Below are 19,809 nucleotides of genomic sequence, written 5' to 3' on the forward strand. Positions count from 1 at the left end.
CCTGCGAGCGACGTACAGCTACGGCGATTCGCCCAGGGGAGGTCGGCAACAGGTTAACATAAAATAGCAGACTTACTTGTCATATGGTGTCCTTCAGCGCAGCGTTGAGACTAATTAGGCAGGCCCCCGGCACTTCCATCTTCGACCCGTTTTTCTTCCGTGTCCCGTGCCTTTGGCCACTCGATAGGCCAGGCCACTATAATATCACTCCTGCGCATGCGCACGGGAGTCACATTACCGTGGCACGGATTGGAGTCGTAAATATTCTTGGAGCTCAGTGAACATGACAGCTGACAGGCATAAGGATGCATTTATGGCAGAAGGGACCAAAATGGCCTCCTCTTTCATAAATACCCTGAGTGTCAGCCATTTGATTACACATCAACTTTATTTCCACTTTAATATGGCAAAATCCATACAAAGCTAAGCTTCACTGAAAATAAAGATTAATGAAGTCTTGTCTGGATATGCATTATAACGCTTTGGGGAATATTTTGTTCAAGCTGAGTAATACACATTATAATGCTCTTTCTTTTATTTGTAGGGCTTTACTGATTTATCAGAAACAGAGATGAGCAGTGGTGACCAACATCACAGAACTGAGTCCGATTGTCTTGAACAACAGCTTAAAACACGATTAAGCGAATTAACTGCCAAGATTAGCGATAAAGAAATGTCTTCTGGGGAAGAACAAGATTCCGAGCTTAGAATGGAAACTGGGAACAGTGAAATTTTGTCATCAGAGGACAATTCCAAGTGTGTACAAGAGGAAATAAAAAAGGTATGATTCCAGGAAAGTATCTGAAATTCTCATACCAGTTACAGCCATATGGGTTGATTTAATAAAGACAAATAGACAGTGTACTTTGCAAAGTGCAGTTTCTCAGAGCTTAGTAAATGAGCAGAAGCTCTGGTGACTTCCATCACGCTATTACGTTCAAGCAAAAATGCACTCTTGCAGAGTGCAACTGCACTTTACAAAGTGCACAGTCTATTTGCCTTTAGAAAATCAACCACAGAATATTATTTTCCAGGTAAAAGATTTAACCCGTAGGTGATTCTTTTTTCACCTGACATAAATACCTATTATTCCATCTATGTTGAACAAGTTGCACATATTTCCCTCAAACACAGAATTGTGGCACTTGTGTATAGCCAAAAACGTTTCTTTTTAGTTTTGGGTAAATAGTAAATGTTTAAAGTCTTTGTGTTATAAAAATTTTTTGTCTTTTTCCCTTTGGAAAATTTACCCTGGGGATGCAACGGGAAATATGAAGAATTCCCTCTAAATTTAGGGGACATTCGTCATAGGAACAATTGAATGAAGTTCCTCCACCTGTTCTAAAATCTTGGATTTCCCATACTATCCTGTCTCAGTGATAGTGGTCAGCATGAGAAATAGATTAGTTGAATCTCCACAGAGGAGACACAGACGCAATACTAATTTGCTATGGGGTTCTAACCCTTCCCTATTCTTTAAAAAAAAAAAAAAAATTTTGGCTATAAATAACTCAGATCAGTCAGTATAGAACAATGGTTAACTGGCCAATATCCACAAACCCCAAAGATCTCCCCCAATGCCCATATCCCATCTTCTCCTGTTCCAGTGTGTTGTGCATAATACACAGCAAACCAAAGGAGTACCAAAAAAGTGGTTACATTTTAACACTTTTTCCTAAAGTAGCTAATTATACAATATACAATCTAAAATGTAACAGAGAATTAGAGGCAGCTGATACATAAATGCTAATTACATTTATCAGCCTAAAAATATAAAAACAGTGTAGCGCTTCCGACCCACAATTATTCACCCATTTACGGCTGCATTGCACTTCATAAAGTTCAATTGCCGACCGTGCGGTGCAAGGCAGTGGATTGCCTTGCACTGCGCTGCACTGATAAAAAGTACTTGCGTGCAGTACTTTTTTTTCACCACACCATGCCCCAACACTACCGCAACACTGTGGGCACATAGGAGACAAGGCATTTTGCCTTGTCCATGCTGTGGATCTGCACTGAAATAGCTGCCTAAGGCAGTCCCACCGCATGTGGTGTGAACCAGCCCTTAGTGACAAGTGTTATTTAAGAATATCTAACTGACAAAATTGAAACCAAAATACGAATGTTCCACACAGTGCTGCAATTTATATTTGAAGATAACAGTATCTAACAAATATCCAAATGTCTCTTGCAAATCTTTAAGTCTTCTTATTTACAGTCAGGTCCATAAATATTGGGACATCAACACAATTCTAATCTTTTTGGCTCTATACGCCACCACAATGGATTTGAAATGAAACAAACAAGATGTGCTTTAATTTGAGGGTATTTACATCCAAATCAGGTGAATGGTGTAGGAATTACAACAGTTTGTATATGTGCCTCCCACTTTTTAAGGGACCAAAAGTAATGGGACAGATTAACAATCATAAATTAAACTTTCACTTTTTAATACTTGGTTGCAAATCCTTTGCAGTCAATTACAGCCTGAAGTCTGGAATGCATAGACATCACCAGACGCTGGGTTTCATCCTTGGTGCTGCTCTGCCAGGCCTCCACTGCAACTGTCTTCAGTTCCTGCTTGCTCTTGGGGCATTTTCCCTTCAGTTTTGTCTTCAGCAAGTGAAATGCATGCTTAGTCGGATTCAGGTCAGGTGATTGACTTGGCCATTGCATAACATTCCACTTCTTTCCCTTAAAAAAACTCTTTGGTTGCTTTCGCAGTATGCTTCGGGTCATTGTCCATCTGCACTGTGAAGCGCCGTCCAATGAGTTCTGAAGCATTTGGCTGAATATGAGCAGATAATATTGCCCGAAACACTTCAGAATTTATCCTGCTGCTTTTGTTAGCAGTCACATCATCAATAAATACAAGAGAACCAGTTCCATTGGCAGCCATACATGCCCACGCCATGACACTACCACCACCATGCTTCACTGATGAGGTGGTATGCTTTGGATCATGAGCAGTTACTTTTCTTCTCCATACTCTTCTCTAACCATCACTCTGGTACAAGTTGATCTTGTTCTCATCTGTCCATAGGATGTTGTTCCAGAACAATGAAGGCTTTTTTAGATGTTGTTTGGCAGACTCTAATCTGGCCTTCCTGTTTTTGAGGCTCACCAATGGTTTACATCTTGTGGTGAACCCTCTGTATCCACTCTGGTGAAGTCTTCTCTTGATTGTTGACTTTGACACACATACACCTACCTCCTGGAGAGTGTTCTTGTTCTGGCCATCTGTTGTGAAGGGTGTTTTCTTCACCAGGGAAGGAATTCTTCGGTCATCCACCACAGTTGTTTTCCATGGTCTTCCGGGTCTTTTGGTGTTGCTGAGCTCACCGGTGCGTTCTTTCTTTTTAAGGATGTTCCAAACAGTTGATTTGGCCACACCTTATGTTTTTGCTATCTCTCTGATGGGTTTGTTTTGTTTTTTTCAGCCTAATGATGGCTTGCTTCACTGATAGTGACAGCTCTTTGGATCTCATATTGAGAGTTGACAGCAACAGATTCTAAATGCAAATAGCACACTTGAAATGAGCTGTGGACTTTTTATCTGCTCCTTGTAAATGGGATAATGAGGGAATAACACACACCTGGCCATGGAACAGCTGAGCAGCCAATTGTCCCATTACTTTTGGTCCCTTAAAAAATGGGAGGCACATATACAAACTGTTGTAATTCCTACACATTTTACCTGATTTGAATGTAAATGCCCTCAAATTAAAGCTGAAAGTCTGCAGTTAAAGCACATCTTGTTTGTTTCATTTCAAATCCATTGTGGTGGTGTATAGAGCCAATGCCTCCACCCAAAGTTTGGAAATTCACTCCCCATTTAGTCTCCGTTTGAAGCTGTCAAATGAAAAAGCAAACACGGGGGTTTATTTACTAAAACTGAAGAGTGCAAACTCTGGTGCAGCTGTGCATAGAAACCGACTGCATAGAAATCAGCTTCCAGGTTTAAGGGTACTTTCACGCGGAATGCGGGTTTGAAATCGTGCAAATTCAGCTGAACTTGCACGATTTCTAACCCACATTTTAGTGCGAGTTCAGGGGCGATTTGAAAGACATCTGTGCGGGATCATGCACAGATGTCTATTTAAATCGTCCCCAAAGTCACCAAAAGTAGTGCAGGAACTACTTATGGAAATCGGTGCGGCGCTTCAAAGTCAGTTTCGCACCGATTGGGACAGTGCATGTCAAATTGTGCCGATGTGAACGGGGGCTTAATGTCAAAGCTTAATCGAACAAGCAGAAGTTGTAAGCTGATTGGCTACCATGAACAGCTGCACAACATTTTGCACTCTTCGGTTTTAGTACCCCACAGTTTTGTATATATCCACATGACAAAACTGCTCCCAGCAAGATCCTTCTACTCTAAATCGCCTTGTTTTTTTTTTTGTTTTTTTTGAACTGAATGGAATCACAAATAATACTTTCTTTCAAAAAATAAGAGTTTCCACTTTAACGCAGTTCTCCAATTTTTAAGTGGGTTGAGTGGAATAGAAAACAAAAAACGCAAATAGTGTAAAATCCTTTAAGGCCCCTTTCACACATACGGATCGTTAATTTCATCAGTTCAGTAATGTTTTTTTTTTTTGGTCATCAGTTGTTTCAGTCAACATCCGTTTTTTATCCTCTGTCATCAGGTTTTCATTTTTTATCATCGGTTTTTCATCCATTGTAATCCGTTTTCCATCCGTTGTCATCTGTTTTCCATCCGTTGTAATCCGTTTTCATCCGTTTTTCATCCATTTTCATCCGTTTTTCATCCATTGTAATCCGTTTTCATCCATTTTTCATCCATTGTCCATCCGTTTTTCATCTGTTGTCATCCATTTTCATCCGTTTTCCATCCGTTTTTCATCCTTTTTCATTTGTTTTCACCTGTTTTCATCCTATTTTCATCCTATTTTCATCCGTTGTCATCCGTTTTCATCTGCTTTTCATAGTTACATAGTAGGTGAGATTGCATAAAGATAATAGTCCATCCAGTTCAACCTGTGTAGGTGTGTGTGGCTGTAATCATCTCCCATATCCCTGAATTTTTTGATCCTTGAGGTGTACATCCGTTGTCTTCCATTTTTCATCCGCTGTCATCCATTTTCATCCATTTTTTCATCTGTTGTCATCCATTATCATCAGTTTTTCATCCGTTGTCATCCGTTTTTCATCTGTTGTCATCCATTTTCATCCGTTTTTCATCCGTTGTCATCAGTTTTTCATCTGCTGTCATCCGTTGTCATCCGTTTTTCATCTGTTGTCATCCATTTTCATCTGTTGTCATCCGTTTTTCATCCGTTTTTCCATAGGAATGCATTGATGTCCATTTTTCATTCGTCAACAGATGGATGAAAAACAGACAAACGGTCCATATGTGTGAAAGAGGCCTAATTGTGATATCTCTTAAAAATCAACATATATGAACTAACAGGGTTCAAGTGTTCATTAGCACTATGGATAACAGCATCAGTAGTAATCAATGCAGAGCTGCCTACAAAGACGTCAGATATATACCAAAGATTATGTAGCAATATACCATGATGCTGTTTTTTTTTTTGGTGCTGAGGAGCACTTGTGCCATGTAAGTTCATATATGTTGATTTTTAAAAGTGATATTAAAAAGAAAGGATTTTACACTGTTTGCTCTTTCCATCTTCTGTTCCACTCGCTCCACCTAAACATTTTATTTTTCTTAGTTTGCTGTATTTAAAACACTGTGTGTATGAATAGTGGTGGGATAAATTGTTGCATTATTTATATATTTAGAATGAATAGAGTGTTGCATCAGTGGAAAAAAAGGAATGTAAAACTATTGGTTAACTTTTTGTGGCTGAAAAGATTAACTTTCCAAGTGTTTAAGATAGTTTTTAGGCACTGCAACTTTGTTCTCTATGCCCATACCAATGCAGGTTAAATAGAAGCAATGTATTAAACCACCACCATGTTTGCAAGTATACATGTTGGTAATGACATCCCAAAAACTGACTAACCCAATAAATGATGGTGCTCTCTATAGTAGAGCGTTGTAAGTATCCATTTTCTAAGCAAGAACTGGGCAATTTACAGTAGCCTATCTATCTAATAAATTGTGACTAGTGATTTATTTGTGATAAATATTTCTAGTGTCAGCGGATACACAAATCCCATAAATAATATGTTCTGGATGCTAGATTTGATTAATTAGGCTGAACATATTGTACCACAGACTGTATTAAAATTGACAGACCCTTTGGCGTGAACAGAATCACACCTTTGTGCTGTTTATCTCCAAATATAAGGAACTCCAAATTTATATGATGAATATTGTTACATTGATAAATTGACTGGTATGTTTCCATTAAAGTGTCTGAATATATGTTTGTTAAAAAATAATCTGGGTTAAAAGTGAAATGGTTGCATTGTTTAGATATTTAAATAAAATATAATATATGTTTTATGTCAGCTTATAAATGTGTAAGGGTAATTAAAATATAACATGCCCCTTAAAAAAAAAAAAAAATATATATATATATATATATATATATATATATATATATATATAATAATACATCTAAACTGCTAGATTAGAGGTATCCTTTTATTTATCGCTGTGCAAGTGTGGCGTTACCCCCGAAGGGGCCTTTGGTAATTTAGGTTCTCTTTCCTGCGCCTCAACTCCAAGAACAACCACAACCCTTCTGACACACCTTGTTGAATGAAAGTCACTTAAGTACTTAAGCCTCATTCACATAACACTTAGCAGAAACATGGGTTCCCGCTAGTAATTTAAGTAGTGCCAGTCACATATGGAAATGCTTGTCTTGCATAGTGCAGCCTGTTCACTTGAATGCATGATGGTTGCTCCAAAGAAGCTCAGGGACTAAATTTTGGCCCTAAACCAGGAGTAATTTTGCACTCCTGTTTTGCTGCCGTTCTCACATGTTTTTTTGTGTGACAAAATGGTGCCACATTTGGGATGCTATTCAGGATTGTCAGAATATTTATACTGCTCTGAATATAACAGTGTCTCCATTTATGTAAATAAGCAAAGATCTGTAAGGTAGGAGAATCTCAACTTATTTCCACAAATCAATATGTAACGAATTCTTTTTAATCTATTAATTTCTTTTTAACAGCATATACCAATCTTAGTGAAAACAGTCTACAGTAGGGAAAATATAAGAATATTTATTCACAAGACATGTATTCACAATAAATGATTAGACTTGAGGTAACACAAAGAGATAACTTTACATAAAATACAAACTTAAAACGATAAATGCAATATGATGTGTAGCTCAATGATGAAAGTAAAAATAAAGCAAGATTACATTTTCCCAGGTATAGTAGAAACCATATTTAAATGTTCTATATAATCAGACCACAATTGTCTGCAAATTGTGCAGCCAACAGCCACTCCACTGCAGACGGAGCGAGAATAGGCTATGCAAAACGGGAGACTAGATCGCTAATATTGCGCTAAATCTTATATTAATTAAAATGTATAAAAACAAAAAACAGCTTTTAGATAAAAATCTACTATGGTTCATACGGCTGGTACTGTAATCTCGTTACCCTTAAATATGAAATATAAAACATATAAGGAAGGAAATAAATGATATTAAATATTAATCAAATAAACAGCAAGGTATATTTACCACACTTAAGATGGCTGCTAGCTTAAAATGGTCGTTACCAGAGTCCTTAAGATGGCTGCCTTCCCAAAATGGTGGCCAGTTAGGGAGGAGTTTCGTTTGGCGTCCTTCAAAGTTTCAGATAAATGATGGAGCAAAATGGAGTATGTATAGATGAGTATATGTATGGATGTAAGTAGCGTGTGTGTTGTAAGTGTAATGAATGTTGTCGTATGTGTGTCCCTCTCACATCTGGGGTTCCCTTTTTATATTGTTTTGAACAAAAGTGCAGTAAAATTACCATAAGTCAAACCCAGAAGGAAGAACTTTATCCCCATTGGTTGGGATAACTTATCCATTAACTGGTGAGGTCATTGGGCAACACCTCTAGTGGTCGTCCAGTATATTGGATATTAAAACTATATGATAATTTCTCCATTTAAGAATATCATAAAAACAACATAATAATTTATCCATGCTCTCATCCTCTATACATGTCCATCTAATATCTCCATCATGTATCTAGGTAAGGATTGAACCTGGTAACACCATTAAAAAAAGGATATATTATTAATATATATATATATTTTGGAATTGACTGATTTACCCCGAGACTGCATTTAGTAGTAGTGCCAAAGAGGGCAGTATCGTATTACTCTTTAGATTCAGTATATAGCAATATAACAAATAAACTTTGAACCTTATATTGACAAAGAGCCTATAATCCCAGACCTTCTGGCAAGGTCAGAAAAGTTTTATGGCAACTTCTACAATTTACAAAGGTTTACTGAAGCCTAACTAAACATGAAGTGATCAATATCAGTAAAACTAGAATTAAGCAAGAATATGAAACAAAATATCATATAGAAAGTTTTCCTATTCATATTTATGTATGTTATTCATATATATACTTCATTGTTAATATTCTTTTACATAGGATTATAATGTATCTTTAATTCTTATTTTTAAATAGGTCTAAACACAGAAAATACTAAACTATTGTTCTATGGTCACACACACAGATAAGATTACCTTGGTATAGCGTCAGCTAGCCTTTATCTAAAGAAAGTAAACAGTCTATTTGTTTATTACCTTACGTCAAAAACAGCATGTTTGGGTGAACCTTTTTAGAATCTCCTGAATAGGCACCTTTCGTTAAAGGAGATTTGAACTTTCAGTAACCTTAACAACATGGATGCCACTGCTTAAAGTCTCTATGAAAAACAGAATATATATATATATATATATATATATATATATATATATATATATATATATATATATGGCATAATTCCATTTTTCTTTTTATTTAATCTCCCCAATAATCCTGACACGATGATTGTAGACAAAAAAGGTAAGGTGCTTTGTGCACTGGTTGGAACAGGAAGGGGCCATCCCCAAACCTAATCTACAGGTAACTGTTAGGTAACTCTCCTAACAGTTGGTTTCAGTCAGAGATTGCACCCATTTAACCGACTTAGAATATGTGTCCGGAAAAAGTCTATGACCAAAATGACATTAAAGCAATACTAGACTTTGCCATTCAACTTATAAGCAAAGATCAGGCCTTCTGAAAAAAATGTGTTGTGAACTGATGAATCAAAGATAGAAATGTTAAAAAAAAAAAAAAGAAATGTTTGGGCATGATAACAGTAGACTTGTTTGGTGCAAACCAAAGAAAGTACAGGCGGTCCCCGGGTTACAAGCAAGATAGGGACTGTAGCTTTGTTCTTAAGTCGAATTTGTTTGTAAGTCAGAACAGGTAAATTTCTTAAGTTTAGTTCCAACCAAAATAATAATTTTTAGGTTTTTGGATAGCATAGGGAAGTGTTAACACCCCTGTACCATTTGTTTTGCTGTCTATACCCCTGTTCAGAAGATTTCACCTCACTTTCTGTCCCTATGACAATTGGATTTTGAACATTTTGGGTTGTTGTGGAAGCAAGGATTAGTGATAAAGCTTAAATGGAGACACCTTTTTCCCATGAGAACTCTTACAGGAGTGAATTTCCCTTCCTAGGGCTAGATTTCTCCTCACTTCCTGTTGTCTCTCTCCGTTTGTAAGTAGGAGTCGTTTGTAAGTCGGATGTTTGTAACCCGGGGACCGCCTGTATTTCAAGTCAAGAACTTCAAACCAAATGTTAAGCATAGAGATTGAAATGTTATGGTTTGGGGTTGCTTTTCTGCTTGAGGGCCAAGACAACTTGCATAATTGAGTCAGCTATTAATTCTGCATCATATCAAAGTGTGCTTGTGGTGAATGTGAGCCATCTCTCTGAAAATTGAACTGGAAATAGATCTTTCAACATGAAAATGATTCAAAGCATGGAGACTGGTGGACAGTCAAGCAAAATGCCTACAAGTCATTTCTGCTATAGGAAACAATACCAGTGTCTTAGGCCAAGATGTATTTCTTTTTCCACAGCACAGCATTACATTTATTAAAATCATTTTGTTGAACACGTGATTAAAAAGGCAACGTTTTTGTTTTTATTTAAAGCGAGTTCCAGTTTAGGTTTTTTAAAAGTCAGATGTTACAAAAAGTGTAGCTGCTGACTTTTAATAAACACACACTCAACTGTCCCATGATTCAGTGATGCGGCCACCCCAAGCTTTGCTCCTCTCTCTCTCTCCTCTACTCAGCGTAGGCATCAAAAGCTTGTGGCTTCACAGCCGGGTGCACACTGCGAATGCACGAGTTGCGCTGCACCTCCTTAGTGGCCGGGCAATCTTTTGGGACCTTGGACATGTCCCAGAATATTGCAGGGAGGGAGAGGGAGAGGAGAACCTCCACTCAAGTCGCCTAGGTGACCCGAGCAAGAAGTGGGAGCTGGGTACCTGTCAAAACTAGGTATCCGCTCCCCCCTAAAAAAATGACATACCAAATGTGACATGTAAGGGGGTGAGGAGTGCTTAAATTGAAAGTTAAATTTTTGGGTGGAACTCCCCTTCAGGAGTATCACCTATGCCTGTACACACTGTATGAATGAAGATGTGATGTTTCAAACATGTTGAAAAAGCCAACAATTATTATGGTATGCCAAATAATTATGTAGGGCTAGCTGAAAATGGTGTTCAAGCATTATCAGAATAAAACAGAGTATGAACAAGGTTGAATGAGCAAATGTAAATGTGCAGGGGAATTACCAGATTCTTTATCCATTTAAATGTGTGATAAAAAGTAGCAGTCATATCAGAGTGAAATTCTCATAGCTGTCTGATGTAAAACCCCTAATGATCACAAGTTCTATCGGTGTGCAGCTATAAATGGAGCATACAGTCTCAATTTTGATGTCTGGTTTGGGCTACTTTTATAGCTTGTGTCCCTATGCGTGTGACAATGTCTGGTGTCCAATGATGCTGAATATTTGCTGTTACTTATTGTTGCAGTATCTTGAAAGAAAGGAAAGAGTAGTCTCATTAGGAGACATTCTTCTTTCCTGAGTATCTTTCCTTCAAATTATTGGTAGAGTAGGGAAGGCTGAACCGAGCAGGGTGACAACACTGCAGTCATTTAACTGCAAAGAGAAACTCAATGCGAAATATGCAGTTTACCTTAAGTTATTTACAGCTAAATGTAAAAAATATATACTTTAAGTTGCACTAATATTGTAACAGATTTTCTTTTTTTATTGAGTCTCATTTCAATTTATGATACAACATTAAAAGAAAAGAAAATAGATTCTTCCATATTACAAACTCATTTATCCCCCCCTAAATTCTCCCTCCCCAACCCATTCTCCCATTCCATTAATAACTCTCCCTTAACAGATAATGTAAAGGAATAATAAACAAAAGTTTCTTATCTTTTTTCCTGATTAAAGCAAATCAGTATTTATGTCATTGTACTGCTGATGTAAAGCTGTGGATTGTATTTCGAAAAGAAAGCTCCCTTTGCCATGATGGCCATGTGGTCAAAACAAAACCTTTTTAAATCCTGGTTAACAATGTATTACAGACACAATTAACTTTTAGATGATATAGTTATTGGGAATGATATCTGCATCACATCTGTAAAAACTATGACTTGACCTTTGTTGCTTTGTGGGAGTTGTTCCCACCCCTTATGAAGTTCAATTAATGTAAGCTCTCATGAGCAGGGCCTTCAAACTATTTTATCTTGAACTGTATTGTAAATGTTTATTTTGTAAAGTGCTGTGCGGATAATAACATGAAAAGCGGGAGACCAACGTATGAATAATTGTGCTAATAATCAGCATTTAAATGATTGTTTTAAGAGATGACTTGAAATATACTTGTATATAATTAAAATTGTAATGGGCCACAGCTTTGGATTTGTTGCAGTTTTGATGAATCAGTCATATATTTACCTACCAAAACTAAATTACGCTTTCTTCATCTTTGATTTGGAGAAATGTAACCAAATGTGTCATGTTTCCTGTTTCCTGTTTACCCAGTTTAAAGTGAATCTGTTCTTTGGTCCATTCAGGTTAAATTGACAGGCTCTCTTTAAAGGCCCACCCATTTACCCAGTGATGCATATCTTTGCCTCGTTCTCCAGCTGCTCTATTAGTCTGTCAGAGCCCTTGGAAATACCTGACCCTTCTTGGTATGAGGCAGAATGTATTTGTATCCCCTACGTCTCAGGATCTAGTGTGCAATCCTAAGGGGCCAATTGTCAGGTTTGAACACTGTTGTGCTTGGGAATGGAACAGGTAACCCTGAAGCATGGTGGGAGGGGAACAGCTAACCCTGGAACATGGTGGGAAGGGAACAGGTAGCCCTGGAGCATGGAAGGAGGGGAACAGGTAACCCAGGAACATGGTGGGAGGGAAACAGGTAACCCTGGAGCATAGTGGGAGGGGAACAGGTAACCCTGGAGCGTGGTGGGAGGGGAACAGGTAACCTTGGAGCATTGTGAAAGAGGAACAGGTAACCTTGGAAGATGGGGAGAGGGGACCAGGTAACCCTGGAGCATGGTGGGAGGGAACCAGGTAACCCTGGAGCAGGGTGGGAGGGGAACAGGTAACCCTGGAGCATGGTGGGAGGGGAAGGGGTAACCCGGGAGCAAAGTGGGAAGAGAGCAGGTAACCCTGGAACATGGTGGGAGGGGAATGGGTAACCCTGGAGCATGGTGGAAGGGAAACAGGCAGCCCTGAGGCATTATAGGAGGCAAACAGTTAACCCTGGAGCATGGGGGAAGGGGAAAGGGTAACCCCAAAGCCAAAGCATGGTGGGAGAGAAACAGGTAATCCTGGAGCATGGTGGGAGGGAAACAGGTAATCCTGGAGCATAGAAAAGGTGTGTATCAATGGGTGGAAAGTGAACTTTCAAGAGAATGGACAACATAATAGATTTTCCTTTAATATGAAGTTTATCATAGCATAATTTGCTTGAACTGCATTCACATTGTTTCCTGTTGTGATATAGTTTTCACATCTGCAATTCTGAATTTAACTGTACTGTAACTTTCTCTTTGTTTGATTGCTTTCTAAAAAAAATTAGGAAAAGCGACAGGCTTTAGAGCTTCACTTAAAACTACAGTTTTTGTCCTCAGTACTGCAACAGGTGAGAATATTTCTGTATTTCACAGTCCATTCTCTTCCACATATTTGATTTTGACCAATGTTCATCAAAGCAGGCTGAGATGTAACCTTTAGGATATAGACGGTTACACATCTATATATATTCTACAGCCAGTTTATGGCATGTCTGCTTTTTTTTCCCATAGACAAACCCAAGCTGTAACAAGATGTTTCATTTAATGCATGTCCAGCACTAAATGTGTAGCACACCTCCTCATATTTGTGAGCATGTATCACGCTCTAATCCAGTGAACATTCAGAGTAAAGTAAAGGAATGCAAAAGGTTGGATTATTTATACATTTTCTTTTTTTTTTAGACTCAATGTGGCTGATTTACTAAAGAAGTAAACCATGTGCATTTTGCAAGGGAATTTTCAGTTATCTTAGTCGATAAAAGGAAGCCATTCTGACTATCTGACTACTAAAATTATAATTATTTTTTTAATTTTCTTGCACATGATTGGATATTCTTTTCAAAATTAGTTTTCACTTTGAAAAGTGAATATGTTCTACTGCTTTAGTATTTCAGCCACTTGGAACACCAACCTTCATTGTGTTTCACCTAACATCATTAGTAAGGTGATTAGATATAGCAAATATTGATCTGGCATTACCATTTATCATTATTCTGAAAAGGACATTAAATAATGCATGATGTTTGAAAAAAGTTTTCTTTTATCACTTTACCTTCTATAATATTATTGCATGTGTACTATATTATATGACATATTATATAATTATTATATACATACTATATTATATATTATCTTGCTTGCATAATGTTTTATCATGTTGGGAGGTAATGTGAATGCAGATGCATGATTGCTTCCAATGCTAAACTGATCTGATTTATGTGTATTATAATTATTATTCAAAGGCAAATAGTCTAATGATAGTGACACTGTTTCAGTATTTGAATTGGATTATCATTCTTGAGGCTACTTTTCTCCAACTCAAAGCATTTCAATGTCATAATGGCTGTAATACATATTTACAAGTGTTTGTAGTTCTTGGTAGTCAACATGTGGACCATAGAGGACAAACCAAGTTTAAAGCTGAACTAATTTGTGACAAAATTCACTAATTAAGGCAGCTCTGTGTTTTTAAATACATTTTTTTTATTGCAAGCAGTTGAAGTACCTGAATTGGACTTGATATGTGTCTTACTGTGGCTGTACAGCAGCACTAAGACTAGGATAACCAGCGAGAGGATCCAATCAGTTGTGCTGCGGTGCTGATGTACTAACAAGGAGTATGCAGATAGACAGAGAGAACGGAGTGACAGGAACATGAGTCTGCTGCTTCTTCTTTGACTTTATAGTCACAAGCTGATAGAGGGACAAGAACTGAAAAGTGTTTTTTAATTTTTAATTTGGCCCTGTTAGACAGGGCTGTGCAGTGTGGCAGGGCTGTGTATATTTCAGAACCGGATGGACAAAAATCGAAATACTTTGTCAGGTAAAACAGCTCTTGTATACTGTGTGTAATCCATCTGTTTATTTATTTATTTGCTTGGAAGTTTAAGGTACCCATATGTATAAGGTGGTCATTACCCAATCCATATTTTCATCGCAACCCTTTTAATTCCACAGAAAATAAGCTAAAGTTGAAGGTGTTTGCTCATAATACCTTTTCTTCCCTCTTTTCACATAAATGTGTATGCTTGGATAACCTGAGTGTGCATGTTTATATCAGAAACTCCAATAATTTGGCATCAGCTTTATTAAAATTTTTAACATTATTAAATGTTTAAAAAAAAAATATATACATATATACATTTTTTTGTGTACTAGGTACATAAAAAACTTGTTTACAAATATAAATTTAATATGGTGCTAATGGGGGCAAGGATTTCACACTTAAGCGTTTTGGGAATGCTTGCAAAAATGTGCATTTTTTGCCTGCACTTCCAGAAACACGTTTGCGAATTTGTCGTACAACAAAACACATGAATAATGTTGCAAAACATGCAATACGAAATGTGCTTGGCTCAGTGGCAAATAAGAGGTACATGAGTTACTTTGGTGCCTTTCGTCACATATGGGGCAGCCCATTCATTTTGTTATTATGCTACGTAGTTCTGTTTTTTTTCTCTATCTTTATTATCTCATATGAGATTGAATGGATGTCCTAGACTTTCCTACTCCTTCGTGAAGCCTTCTTTCCCCAACTCCTAGGGTCAGAAGTTTAAGGCTTGGGACTTTTGTTATCCCCAGACTAGCTGGTCCTACTTAATGCACCTGTTGTTCAACTTTCTTTTAGGAATGTATTAAGAGGCTAGGAATCACCCAGTGATCCCTTTTTTTTTTTACCATTCCTGTTGTTGGCCTGTTCTCCCCGTTTCAAGAGATATGCTGGTCCACTTGTTGATGGTTGCTTTGGCTCACTGTTGCTTTTGTTGATGCAGGCTCATTGTTTTCTGAGGTAGTCATTCTCTTTGGTGGTGTTTCTTATCCTGGTCTGAGTATCAGGTTTATTCTCTTTTGAGTCCTTAGCAGTTCCCTGTCCTTTAGGGAACAACACCTCTTCTGGTTCAGATATGGATGTTGATCCTTCTTGTTGTTGCAGATGGCTCCTGATTCTATCTTAGGTCCATCAATGGCTGTTGCCCACCTCTCAGTGGGACTCTGAGACTGTTTCAGATTTCTTTTGTCCCTTAATGGACATAAATTAAATACAATTTTTTATAGCTAATATTTTTTTTTTCTTTAAGTCCATTGAGGGACACAGGTCCTGGCCCTGTGGGCTGCTCTATGTATTGAATTATATATAAAAAACACTTGCGCCAAGGAATAGTGAATGTAAAAACAACTGTGATCTATATGTGAATTATTAGTATGTGCTATGGACAAAAAAACTAGATGAATGATAAGAATAGCATGCCTAATGCATGCTTCCAACAGCGCTTGCTACACAATACAAAATAAATTAACCAATACAAATATTCTAAAAAACACTTAATCTGTATACATATCATATATCCAATCAATATAATCAAATGTGAGAGTGAATCAATAATAGTGCATGCGTGTTAGTCCAAAAAGTCCATTTAAAAATATATAAAGAGTAATTAAAACATATATAGTGATCCCTGAAATTCAGAGAGGTGGGAGATAGATAAGCTGTCTGCCAGATTCCTTCCCAGTGGATGATAAAATAGTTGGTAAAACACCCCGTGGTATCAGAGAGGTAGATAAATTGCCAACTCACCAGATGTAGTTGATCTTACTTGCTTTATAGCAATAAGATCAAGTGGGCTTGTATGGTCACCTTGACCAGGAAGAGGTATTCCTAGAAAAAACTATCCTGCTGCTTCTTTTCATAGTAGCTCCAAAGGCGTATTTATCGGGCTCCACATAGTGAAATACTGTATGTACTTTATTGCCCAAACACGGGCTAAAATAGCTGGATTACAGGCACAAAAAGTATATCCAAGATCACTGGTTCCCCGCATGTATGTCGGAGGCCAAGGATAGAGATGGACCGCAGCGAGTTATGGCGTGCGTTCCAATCACGTCTAGTGACCTCACCGCGTGCATTCAAATCTTACGCGTTTAGTCATCAAATGCTCTGCAATAAATACAAAAATCTTTTTTTTTTCATGCCATAAATTAAGCTAAGAGTAAAGTAAACTATATCCAACAGTTGTCACAGAGGGGTTGATTTTACTCTAACTGCAGAGTGCAATTTCTGGTGCAGCTCTGCATAGGAAACAATCAGCTTCCAGGTTCTTTTTTTCTTTTTTGTCAAAGCTTAATTGAACAAGCTGAAGCTAGACCTGATTGGCTACCACACACAGCTGCTTCAGATTTTAGACCCTCCAAATTTAGTAAATCAACCCTTTTAGTTTGTGAACATTAAACCCCAACTATGTGGTTTTAGGGGGCTATTCATTTCAAAACACACTGTGACTTTTTCATGTCTACTGTAATGAATTTCCACCTAGCCATAGATTTGCTAAAGTCATGAAAAGTGTACAAAATTCTAACATCAATACACTGCATTTGAAAAAAATCCAATCCACTAGAAAACTATTAATCCATCAATTGTTTTATGAAAACTGGTAATTAACTCTTTTTTTATTTTCTTGGTAACATGATATTCAGAAAGATCAATGTATATGTTCCCTGATTATTTAAACAAAGCTTTATTAAAGCTGAAAATTGATTAGAAATTCATGGAAAAATATCTTCATATAAGGACTAAAAAAAAAAAAAAACAACAAATTAAAAGATGTTGACTACTTGAACAGAGATAGAATACTGTAGATGAAATATTCTGGTTAAATAAATTCAAAATACAGAGAAACTAAAGTATGTCTGCAATAAACACACAAAGTAAAACCATTAGCAAAACTATATGGCAATATTTCTTTGTTAGCACATTTATGTTTGTACTTAAAAATCTCAATAGGTGAGGCTTTAATATGCCTTTACAGGTTACCTGTTTAGAGTTACAGAGGAGGTCTAGAATTATTTCTCTCGCTCTAACATTTGCGGCGATATCTCACATGTGGGGTTTGAATACAGTTTACAAATGCATATGCGTTCTCTTCTGCGTGTGAGCATGAAGGGATGGGGGTGCTTTAATTATTTTTTAAATTATTTTTATTTTTTTTATTTTTTATTTTTATGCTGTCCGTTTACATTTTTTTTCTTGTTTTTTTGTAAACATCCCTTGTAATAGAAATAAGGATGACAGGTCCTTCTTATAAAGAGATCTGTGGTCAAAAAAACCACCAGCGCTACTCCGCTGAGAGTTGAAAGTAAACAAAAGAATGCCGGGAATAGAAAATTCTAAAAAAATCCCCCCCCAACCCCCCAATGCATACCAAGCCCTTATCTGAACATGCAGTCCAGCAGGCCAGGAAAGGGGGCGCGAAGGAGTGCCCCCCCTCCTGAACCATATTAGGCCACATGCCCTCAAGATGGGGTTGGGTGCCTCAAGATGGGGACAGAGGCCTTTTCCCCACAACCTTGAATGGTGGTTGAAGGGGTCTGCAGAAGAGGGCCTTATCGGAATCTGGAAGGCCCCTTTAACAAGGGGGCCCCCAGATCCTGCCCCCATTTAAGAGTATGGGTGACCCTGCACCCTTGTGACGTCCCTGACCGGAGCATGCTGGTTTGATGATGTTACAAGGTGGTGTGGTCACCTGATGTCATCGGGTGACTCCGCCCCTTAGCTATTTATTTAAAAAATGGACACAGAGGAGCAGGCAGTTGACGGGACCATTTGAAGAGCCCGGAGGTTTTTTTTTCCCTTTTTTCCGGTCAGGCAGAGTGGGGGGCAGCACGGTTGACAATATATCTACACAGAGGGACATTATTTTTGATTTTTAAATAAAGAAATGATCAAAAACTCGTGTAGTGTCTTTATTCACTTTTCACACTTTTTGGCAAATGGGTAGGGTCTAAAGCACCCCCCCCCCCAGGTTGAGGGCATGCGGCCTGGTACGGTTCAGGAGGGGGGCCTGCTCGATTCCCCCCTTTCCTGGCCTGCTAGGCTGCATGCTTGAATAAGGGTGTGGTATAGATTTTGGGGGCCCTATTGCCCTTTTATTTTATTGCGGTGTGGATTGGTGGGGGACCCCACACTGTTTTTTTTTCTAAATTTTCTGTTGGCAGCATTCATTTGTTTACATTTCAGCTCTCAGCAGGGAAGCCCGCTGACAGCTGATGAGTCATCAGTTCTTAAGGACACAGAGGCCGGCTTCCTGGTCCACTTGTTAACAACCAGCTATTCTTCACACAGAATTCAAATTGGTCGATCGTTTTTTGGCTGATCTGAATTCGAATCGTTCAGAAAATGCGAAATTTGTTAGAAAAGGAATAAACAAAACAAAAGTATTATATAAAAATACAAAAATATTATTTCCGAATCTCAGAAAAAACGAAAATTCATCCAAATTTACATTCAAACCGAAACGAATTGCACATGTCTAGCCAGCAATACTGGCAAAGCAAGGCAAGAGCAGAGGCATTGAGAATTATTGTCTCTGGCAAAGCTTTTTCGTGTCAACAAATTTGAGCTGGACCAAGCCAAGTTTTGAAAAGATCAAAGTATGAATCCATCTTGCAAAGAATTCACAAAAATGCCTACTATTACACCGCAACCCAACCACGCCTCACAGTAGATCATTTTCTCTACATCACTTGTACTTTAAGCACCTTTCTACTAGAAAAACAACATTTCCATGGGCATTTATCAAGTGTTCTTGAAGCCTTTTCAAGGCTTCATAAACACAACAAAAAACACGTCATAAACACTTCATAAATGTTATGGATGAGTTAATGACCATTACTTCGTTCTTCACAATCAACACACCTGTCAACAAACCCTTAGGCCCCTTTCACACGATCAGATCAATCAGGTTCTCCAGTCCATTTTACAGGCTGATCTGATCGGGCCCCCCCATTCTATTCTATGGGGAGGCAGATGTCACTGGACTAGTGTCCGCTGACACCCGTCTGGCATCCGATCCAACAAGATCCGCTGAAAAATGACGATGACGCTGCCTGTTTTCATCCAATCTCCCCATAGAGGAGAGCAGGACTCAGACAGGTCCATCTCTGAAATGGGCTTTAGCAAGGAGGAATAGATACATTGTATCGTTGTCTGTTGTTTCTTCTCTTCACAGAGAAGAGACA

General features: G+C 38.0%; 1 protein-coding gene across 2 annotated transcripts in view; it reads left to right on the plus strand.

Moving 5' to 3' along the window:
- The window catches only part of MYRIP (myosin VIIA and Rab interacting protein), a 738,605-nt gene that overhangs the window by 647,497 nt on the left and 71,299 nt on the right, over positions 1 to 19,809 (plus strand). The window contains exons 11-12 of one of the 2 annotated variants that reach the window (XM_082258148.1): positions 545 to 781; positions 13,083 to 13,145. In XM_082258148.1, coding sequence (XP_082114274.1) covers positions 545 to 781; positions 13,083 to 13,145 — 300 coding nt within the window. The remainder of the gene's footprint in view (positions 1 to 544; positions 782 to 13,082; positions 13,146 to 19,809) is intronic. The other variant, XM_082258149.1, reaches the window with a different exon arrangement.

Source organism: Pelophylax lessonae, assembly GCF_965119305.1.
Source record: "Pelophylax lessonae genome assembly, chromosome: 5".
Classification (NCBI taxonomy): domain Eukaryota; kingdom Metazoa; phylum Chordata; class Amphibia; order Anura; family Ranidae; genus Pelophylax; species Pelophylax lessonae.